The sequence below is a fragment of the Zea mays genome, chromosome 1 (genome assembly GCF_902167145.1).
Source record: "Zea mays cultivar B73 chromosome 1, Zm-B73-REFERENCE-NAM-5.0, whole genome shotgun sequence".
Taxonomy (NCBI): Eukaryota; Viridiplantae; Streptophyta; class Magnoliopsida; order Poales; family Poaceae; genus Zea; species Zea mays.
Genome location: NC_050096.1, coordinates 210,834,149 through 210,844,108, shown reverse-complemented (window position 1 = coordinate 210,844,108; position 9,960 = coordinate 210,834,149). Strand labels below are relative to the sequence as shown.

Sequence of the window (9,960 nt, the reverse complement as noted above, 5' to 3'; positions counted from 1 at the left end):
TGGGTGACCTAGGGGTAGAGTTAAGGGAGAAGAATGAAATGAAGGGGGGAAAATTAGGGGGGTTAGGGTTTCAAACCTGGGTTGGGATTTTGGGATGTTACAGCTTCGCGCGGGGTCGGGGTCGTGGTCGGATGAGCAGGGCCGGTCTCTGGCGCGGCGGGTCGAGCGCGTAGGGCATTGCTCGCAGGGTCATGGCTCGGGCAGCGCGGTGTGCGTGGCCGCGGGGCAGGGCGCGTGTCCTAGCGAGTCGCGCGGGCGGCTGCAGGCGCGGCGCGGTTGCCTGGGGGCTGGACGGCCTGGGGCGCGTGCTGCGCGGCGTTCCATAGAGAGATAAGGGAGGAGGAGGGAGTAGGAGAGCAGGGGAAGGAGAGAGGAAAGTGGGGCCCAAGCGCAGAATAGGGGGAAATTGTCCCTGGCGGCGGCGGCTGTAGAGAGAAGAGAGGGAAAGGGAGCAGGTGGCGGCCAGCAGGGAGCGGAAGGGAGGCGACGCGGTTAGGGTACGGAGAGGAGCGGCTGATGAAGGACGCGCGCGCGGGGCTGGGGAGATGGGCCCCTAGTGGGCCAAAAAGGCTTTAGAGTTTAGTTTTTTTTCTTCTTTTTTTCGAATTTCTATATTCTAATTCAAAATACATATTTAAATAACTCAAAAATTATAATAATTAAACCAAAATTATTTTTAAATAAAAAATTTATTTTTAGACTAATAATTATTATATTAATTATGTGAATTTTTATTTAAGAGGAAATGCTATTCAATATCCAAAAATCATTTATGAGCAATCAAAAGTCATTCCACATGTAAACAAAAATCGAACTCTTGAAAGAAAATTCATTACCATAATTACTATTATAAACTAAAATTATTAATATACATATTTTCCGAAAACCTTATTTTAGCAATTCATTATTGTTTTGTAAAATGAGATTTTCTTCACAAGATCAAATTCATAAATTGGATTTGCAAATCAATTCAAACAAAATATATGCTTCGGTATGAGTGTAACAAACACTTGGTAATTTTATCTATTCAAGAAATTCTTCAAATCAATGCTTCCTTATTTTAAAATATAAATATTTTTTCTTTCTACTGAAATTTAATAATATAAACTAAGTTATCTTCAATGATGGATCTAGGGTGTTACAACAACCTACCATATTTTTCGGATATGCATAAAAATAGGAATTGCATGCATGTGTATAGTGGTTGCCATATTTTTTTTATGTGCCATAAAAATATGACAACATGCATGCATCTAGTGGGGGACGCGTATGAATACATGTTCCTGGTGGAGGGATGACACACAATCGCACACATTTTTATGTCACTTTGTATACATATCTATGCCAACATCAAGAGGTTTTCAACAGCTTTAATGTTGGATCAGTATTTATGCTCATAACCGCGGGGTTCACGCTCAAAACTAAAGGTTTTACGCTCGAACATGGAGATGCGTCCACCAGTGAACCGCATGCCAGATTTTTGCATAGTGTATCACAATGCATAAATACTTATACCATATAACATAATTAGTATCAGTATATATGATGAACTGGTTCTAACGAGCCTAACGACATGTCTGTTGGAACGATCCTACATTTATAGAGGAAATAAAACATTTAAATAAGATTTTTTGTTTCCATACATGCTAAACCATTTACTTTTATCGCATAATCATGTCATCCTAAACTTGTATGCATGCAACAAAAAACATATTTTTACGCAGTGTACTAAATTACATAAATACCTACACCGTGTATTTGAGTTTCTAAACAGAGAACCAAACCCTAAACCCTAAACCGTGTACCGAATTACATAAATACCTACATTCCTGACATTCTAATGAGGCATTTTTATTCAGTTCTTCAGTTTTGCCCACATCCTAGGATTACTCGCCCTAGAAAAAAAGATAGAGAACCAAACAGGATTTTATTTGAGTTTTCAAACTAGCCCTCATCCTCGGCGTGAAAATTGCCGTCATGTTTTGAGTACAAATGATTATGATATATCGACAAAATGAATAACAAACGGCCACACTACTAAATACTAGGTAATGCACCTCCGCGATGCCTTTATATTGATCTTTGCATAGATATTCCATCGTTTGAGATGGTTTGCACATATCCAACGAAGATTTGAAGAGGCACCAGTGCATATCGGAATAATTAGGCGTCCCGAGAATGTGAAGAGAGGTAGAGGTCGACCAACCTTGACGTGGACAGAGGCTGTGAAGAGGGACCTGAAGGAGTGGAATATTGATAAAGAGCTCACCGTGGATAGGAAGGGGTGGAAGTGTGCAATTCACGTGCCAGAACCTTGATTTATAGTTTCGCTTTTCCTCTTTAATTGTTTGACCTTTTCTTGTGCCCATTTAGATCTTGCCGGTTCTTGTAGGTTTTATCTCTTTTATGTGTTTTCCCGTTTCGTCGTTTTTCGGTTCTTCTTTGCCTTTGTTTCCCTTTTTTTTTCTTTGAGGGTTGAGCTCTAAGGTTTTTATACGGGGTTTCATCTCTAGCCTATCCCAACGTGTTTAGGACAAAAAGGCTTTGTTGTTGTTGTTGTTTGTATAGATATTCCATCGTATATAAACATCAGGAAAGATAGAAAATGGTTCGGACAGCGAATAGTTGATCGAGAGAGAGAGAAAAAAAAATCAAATGGTTACGAATTTGTTGGTACTAGCAATAAACTGAGGCTCAATGGTTGTGCAAGAAATGAGTTGGTATGAAGAGCAACGACTAGCAACATGGACAAAAAAAAAAGATGTTACAGACCAGAAGAAGGTTGATCTTACTAGCCAGATATGATCTGAATTCGTAATAAAGCAACTAGGGGAACAGATTCCCGATATTCCAACAGTTCAGAGGTGAAAGGGATATGCCTAGTTGCCAACAAGCAACAAGCGTGCGTGGATTATGGTTATGGCCGCAGTGCCATCAGCATTGAACTGGCTCCCCATCACCACATGTGTACAGCATCTCATTCTTTCTTTCTGTGCCTCGTTATCTCCACGCCCAGGTAGTCCAGAACGCCTCGCACCGCGACGTGAGGCTTGCCAACCTTCACTCGGACTGCGGAGATCTGAGGGAACTTGAGCAGCGTGGCCTCTGCGATCGAGTGAGCTACCGACTCCAAGAGGTTGCGTGGCGTGCCCTCGACAACATCCTTTGCAATGCTGGGGAGGCGGGTAAACAAAACTGATTGTCAGGGGATCTGATAAAACATATCGGAAAAGGATTCATGTACCTGATACCGACATTGAATTTTACATGTATACTCATTTAAAGTTTGTTTATTTATAAAGCATCACCATCCAAGATCTCTATTGCCTTTAATATTATCTTCAGACTAGAGCCACTGAATAGCTCTAATTATCCCTCTTGGAGAGAGGAGATAGACATGACATTAGCCCTGATAGAAATAGACTATGCCATTGACAATCCTAAGCATGTTGACCATGTGCTAGCAACAGATGGAACAGGGGCAACTAACAATACTACCTTGACAATAACATATGAACTTGAGGTTAGTGTTGTTGTCAAACATATTGATATTAAATATGTTGTAAAGGAGAAAGTCCAGGATCAAACAATTGAACTTGAGCATATAAATACAGAGCAAATGCATGCAAATCCTCTCACTAAAGGGCTCCCAGTCTCCCACCCAGCATGTTCAGAAAATATGTAGCCAACATGGGTTCAATAGAGCACCTATGATTCTAGACTAAATGGTCAAAAATGCAACCATCTCCGTTAAGGTTAAGTTATCTGCTTTGAGACGGAGAGGTACACTATAGTCATTGAGTTTAGTAGCGTATAATAGGATACTATAACACCATATTTTGGTGTACCGATCTATTGAGGAGTGAGAATTATAAGTTAAGAAATTATATGTTGATCTATTGAGGAGTGAGAATTGTAAGTTAAGAAAGTAAGTTGATCTATTAAGGAGCGAGAATTGTAATTAAGAAATTAAGCAATTAAGAAAATAAGTTTTGCGGCCTATTCGTTTGGCTTTAATCAGTACCGGCTTCTACTGCTTCTACAGTGTTTTGTCTCTATGGATTGCATCTGCAACAGTCCGAACTGCTGCCTTTAATCTGAGACGAACATGCTGTTGAGCATAAACAAATGTGAGACCAAGGGAAGAATGTTAGGGTTGATCTCTTAGTGACAAGGTTCCCGGAACGTTGGGAACGAGGAACGGGAACGAGGAACACGGTACGTCTGTTAAAGCAACATGGAACGTTGAGGGGTATACAGCTGATCCACGTTCATTCGGTGCGTGGAACGTGTTCCCAATGATTTAGGAACGCAGTTAGGGAACGATTGTAATGGAAGAGGGAACGCAGTTCTATTTAAATAGCAGGCAGTACGCGGCTCCCTGCCTAATCACTTCTTACGCGCTGCATGTCTAATCCCTTCCTCTTCTTACGCGCTCCATGCCTAACCCCTCAGCTGCACGACTCCTCCACTGCGCGACTGCTCTTCTCCCACCTGCGCGACTGCTCTTCCGGTCTTCCTCTTCCCCACTGCGCGACGCGATTCCTCTTCCTCTTCCCCACCACGCGGTGTCGCATTTCAGATCCAACTCCTCTTCTCCCCACTGCGCGATTCCTCTTCCGGTCTTCCCCACTGCGCGAACGGTCAGCTGTCAGTCGATTCCTCTTCCCCAGTTGATTCTCAGCGCGGCGGCGAACGAGCTGGGCGGCGACGGCAGCGTCCCAGCGCGGCGGCCGGACGACGGCAGCGCGGCGGCCGAACAACGGCAGCGCGGCCGCCGGACGACGCCCGCATCGTCGTAGCGCGACACATCATCCAAGACTCCAAGCGCGGCGGCCAGACGACGCATCGTCCCAGCGCGTCCCAGCGTCCAAGCGCGGCGGCCGGATGACGGCAGCGGCGCAGCGCGGCGGCGCGACTTCCTCAAGGTAAGTGTTCCTATCTTCGATAAACGACGTTCCGCGAGCGTTTCTTGGAGTGTTCCCGTTCCTCGTTTCGGGACGAAATTCCGGGAACGCGGAACGCGCCATCGTTCCTCGTTCCCTGTCACTAAGGTTGATCTCGTCTGGCTCGGTCAAAGAACTGAGTCAGATGCACCTATCACACCTTGGTATCAGGCGCAAGGGAGAGGGTCAACACATCAACCAACATTCGTTGTAGTCTCATCTCGCGCATATTTCTAGTGATGTCTGATATCCAATTCTCCTAGTCAACTAGTAAAGGGAAAGGCTGCTGTCCTACCCCAACGTCCGTCAAGTGAAGCTAAATCGCTCTAATAGCGTCATTGTCTAACCTCGAAGGTATCTCGAAGGTATATCAGTGAGTTCCTAAGTATCTAGTAACCAGAGTTCAAGTACAAGGTCCTACAATCTTCTAGCACTAGAATGATAAGGAAATCTGAAACAAGTTTATAAACTATGTTGGGACTCCGAAGACTGAAGTGTATGTATGTTCTCCCCAAAGCAAACGGAAGGTATAATCAGAATTGGGAAGCAGGCCCTCTGAAAAATATTGTTTCGTAATAACAACAATTTCCAAGGAGACCACTGAAACAGCATCGTGATTCATACTGAAACACAGATTCACTACTCTTTTCTAGAAGAGAATCATATATACTACTGATATCAGGGAAGCTGTATACATATAACACAGAATGACCTAGTACCATTTTAGTAAGTATATTGAAAATTCGAAAAGAATGCTAACTTTACGAACTTGTTTCCAATGAATCACTGTTATAAGGATAAGCTGCTGCTGCTACTCACCTGTAGATATCGGTGTAGCTGACGGTGTCAGCAATGCAGTCGGACTCGCCGGCAGCGGCGAGGTCTATCCAGGCGTCGATGTCAACCACGAACTTCTGTCCCAACGTCTTCTCCTCCTGCAGGACACCGTGGAAGCCATGGAACTGAAGGCCGCGCAGAATGAGCTTGTCGTCGCCACCCCACGTAGCCGCCGCCTCCTTCTCCGCCATGGATCTGTGATAGAACGGGCCGAGCAGTAGAAACAGATCAGGGGCTACCGAGCTACTAGGATAAAGCTATTTTTTTAGACAAAACTAAATGATCTAATTGATGCAGGGACGAACTTCTCGTCCCGTATTTACTGGAAACCGGTAAAATTTACGGTTTCCTGTACTGATCGGGAGTACCGGGAAATGGAAACCGGTCCGTTTTTCAGTGTATTTCCGTTTATAATTTAAAAATACGAAAGTCAAATTTTAGTCAATAAAACGGTTTTAAAAAATGCGAAAGGAGAATGTAATCCCTGAATTGATGTCACAAGTAACGAGATATAATTCAAATATTAAGAAACATGTAGACCTATAAACATAAAAAATAATTTTATTATTTAACCTAGCAAATAAATGACCAAACCGAAATACCAAATAATTAATTTTATCAACTAAGTAACTATCCTAGCAACTGCTGCAAATCAGTTATCAACTGTGAACCGTCTCACTCCTCACCAGGCACCACGGAGCAGCCGAGCAAGAGCAGGGGAGGAGCCGAGCAGGCGGCAGGCGGGCACGCGGCTGAGCGTGCTGGCGTGCGGCGTGGCCGCGTGTAGCGTGGCTGGGGCCGCGGCGTGGAGCCGTGGAGGCGGGCGCCGCCGTGCCGGCCGCGTGCGGCGTGGCTGAGGCCTGAGGGGCGAGAGCCGACAGCGGACCGAAGCCGGCAGCCGTGTCCCACGGAGGCTGGCGCGCACGGCGGCGTCGTGGTTGGCTGAGCCACTGAGGCCGGAGGCCGAAGCCGCGATTCCCCCAAGGCCTACTCTTGGATTGAAGTAGTTTGGAGGAATTGGAGGATATTTAAATTCGTAAGGGTTGATTTAGTGATCAGGGATCACGTGAGGATTGGAGGGGATTGAGGGGGAAATTAGTTTATTTCCCTCTCAACCCCTCCAATCTCCTCGTGATCCTCTTGTCACCAAATCATCCCTAATAGATAAAAAAACTCTCACGATACATCTCAATTCACTTCATTCCATCTTATTCCTAAAGTACCCAAACAAAGCCTAAAGGAGTGGCAGCAGGCGCGTTGTTGTCTTGCTAAGGGATGAGGGGTGAGGTATAGATGGTCAATAAGCACGACACGAAGGCCACTATTTGGATCTGATCTGAGCCGGGCAGTGTCCGGTTCTATACGAGTGGACGATCCGATACGAATAAGCGGGTGAGGTCTGAACAGGAAACTAAGCACGGTGGGCTGATCCGCCATGGCCTGTTTATCTCAAAACCCGTCAAGCCTTTTTTTTTGCACTAAACCGTGCTTAACGGCCCACTTGGCCCATTTTTCGACTCACTTTTTCCGTGCTTACCAGGCCGGCCCGGCCCGTTTAGGCCCACTGCGGGCCGGGCTCGGACAGGGAAAACGATCCCGCGGGTTTAAATTGTTCGGCCCGATTTTTCTAACCGTGCTTAGTAGGTCGGGTCTAAAACGAGCCGGGCTTCACCTGGCCGGACCAGGCGGCTCGTTTGGCCATCTCTAGGGTGAGGTCGAGGTAGATGTGGGCCATGTGGCGCTGTGTGAGTGTGGCTATGTGGGAGAGGCTGACCTAATTTTTTTTCTAGCCTTTTGTGGGCTCAAATACTTGTTCCAGTAGGTCGCATCCGAGGTGCAGCTCTAGGTCCGAATCCGCCCATGGTTGTTATAGTTTGTGTAGCAACTCTTTGATTCCCTTTTTGTGTAAATATCTTAGAGCATGTAGAATGTAAGATTGTCTCTGGTAGCTATTCTATTTCATCTACTATTTTATCTGTTATTTCAAAGTTGAAAGGAAAATGTGCCCTTAAGCCATTTCTAAGTATTTTGGTGATCAAGTGCCAACACAAATGGTTTAAGTATGAAACTATGCCAAATGGTGGAAGAAGTGCAAAGTCAACACAAAGGTATGATTCTAGACTTAGTACATTGGTTTTTGTGTACTAACATATTTGTCTAAGTGCTAGAATCAGAGAAAACGCAATTGGAAAACACTTGGCTCGAGCAGCCAAGACTCTACTCAGTCTGGGTGCACCGGACAGTGTCCGGTGCGCCAGGCTGGCGTCTGATCAACTGGCTGCTCTCGGGTCTCGACGGCGGCGTACAGCTATAAATCACCGGACTGTCCGGTGGTGCACCGGACAGTGTCCGGTGAGTCGGCTGCGGCGAAGTCGCCGCTCTCGGGAACCAAGTCAACAGCGTACGGCTATAATTCACCGGACTGTCCGGTGAGTCACCGGACTGTCCGGTGAACCAACGGTCGGGCGCGCCAACGGTCGGCCGTGCAATCCGCGCGTGACGCGTGGCTGAGCCAACGGTCGGATGGGGGCACCGGACTGTCCGGTGTGCACCGGACAGTGTCCGGTGCGCCAACGGCTCCAAGTCTCCAACGGTCGGCTACGCCAGAATAGGAAAGAAATACGCACCGGACAGTGTCCGGTGGTGCATCGGATTGTCCGGTGCGCCAGTCGACAGAAGGCAAGAATTGCCTTCCTGGATTGCTCTCAATGGCTCCTAGCTGCCTTGGGGCTATAAAAGGGACCCCTAGGCGCATGGAGGAGTACACCAAGCATCCCTTGAGCATTCCTAAGCACCAAGACTTCATTTCTTTTGACTTCTAGAGCAAGAGAATTGATGGTGGTCTCTCGGTGCTAACATAAAACACTTTGATATCTCCCTTTTGCTGGTGGTCTCTCAAAAAGTGATGCCGGATGTCTATGTGCTTTGTGCGGCTGTGCTCAACAGGATTGTCTGCCATGCGGATAGCACTCTCATTGTCACATAGGAGTGGGACTTTGCTCAGATTGTAGCCAAAGTCCCGGAGGGTTTGCCTCATCCAAAGTAGTTGCGCGCAACACTGTCCTGCGGCAATGTACTCGGCCTCAGCGGTGGATAGGGCAACGGAGGTTTGTTTCTTAGAACTCCATGACACCAGGGACCTTTCTAGAAATTGGCACGTCCCTGATGTACTCTTCCTATCGACCTTACATCCAGCATAATCAGAGTCTGAATATCCAATCAAGTCAAAGGTAGACCCCTTTGGATACCAGATCCCGAAGCAAGGCGTAGCGACTAAATATCTAAGAATTCGCTTCACGGCCACTAAGTGACACTCACTTGGATCGGATTGAAATCTAGCACACATGCATACACTAAGCATAATATCCGGTCTACTAGCACATAAGTAAAGCAAAGAACCTATCATGGACCGGTATGCTTTTTGATCAACGGACTTACCTCCTTTGTTGAGGTCGACGTGTCCGTCAGTTCCCATTGGAGTCTTCGCAGGCTTGGCGTCCTTCATCCCAAACCGCTTGAGCAAGTCTTGCGTATACTTCGTTTGAGAGATGAAAGTGCCGTCCTTGAGTTGCTTCACTTGGAACCCAAGGAAGTAGTTCAACTCGCCCATCATCGACATCTCAAATTTTTGAGTCATCACCCTGCTAAACTTTTCACAAGACTTTTGGTTAGTAGAACCAAATATTATGTCATCGACATAAATTTGGCACACAAATAAGTCACCATCACATGTCTTAGTGAAAAGAGTTGGATCGGCTTTCCTAACCTCGAAAGCATTAGCAATTAAAAAGTCTCTAAGGCATTCATACCATGCTCTTGGGGCTTGCTTAAGTCTATAGAGCGCCTTAGAGAGCTTACATACGTGGTCGGGGTACCGTTCATCCTCAAAGTCAGGGGGTTGCTCCACATACACCTCCTCCTTGATTGGCCCGTTGAGGAAAGCGCTCTTCACATCCATTTGGTACAACCTGAAAGAATGGTGAGCGGCATAGGCTAACAAAATACGAATCAATTCTATCCTAGCCACAGGAGCAAAAGTCTCCTCAAAGTCCAAACCTGCGACTTGGGCATAACATTTTGCCACAAGTCGAGCCTTGTTCCTCGTCACCACCCTGTGCTCGTCCTGTTTGTTGCGGAACACCCACTTGGTTCCCACAACGTTTTGCTTGGGACGCGG

At 46.3% G+C, this 9,960-nt stretch overlaps 1 protein-coding gene across 2 annotated transcripts; it reads right to left on the bottom strand.

The window, feature by feature from the left end:
• Window positions 1-2,647: 2,647 nt before the first annotated feature.
• LOC100280848 (dihydroneopterin aldolase) lies at window positions 2,648-6,827 on the bottom strand. 2 transcript variants are annotated; one of them, XM_008675582.4, is made up of 3 exons: window positions 6,470-6,827; window positions 5,766-5,978; window positions 2,648-3,173 (listed from the first exon to the last, which is right to left on the bottom strand). In XM_008675582.4, exons 2-3 carry the CDS (start codon window positions 5,972-5,974, stop codon window positions 2,978-2,980), a joined length of 405 nt encoding a protein of 134 aa, XP_008673804.1. In that variant the 5' UTR covers window positions 5,975-5,978; window positions 6,470-6,827; the 3' UTR covers window positions 2,648-2,977. The 2 variants fall into 2 exon arrangements, with proteins under 2 accessions (XP_008673804.1, NP_001147240.1); NM_001153768.1 differs by lacking the exon at window positions 6,470-6,827 and having other exon boundaries at window positions 2,729-3,173; window positions 5,766-6,437.
• Window positions 6,828-9,960: the final 3,133 nt, after the last annotated feature.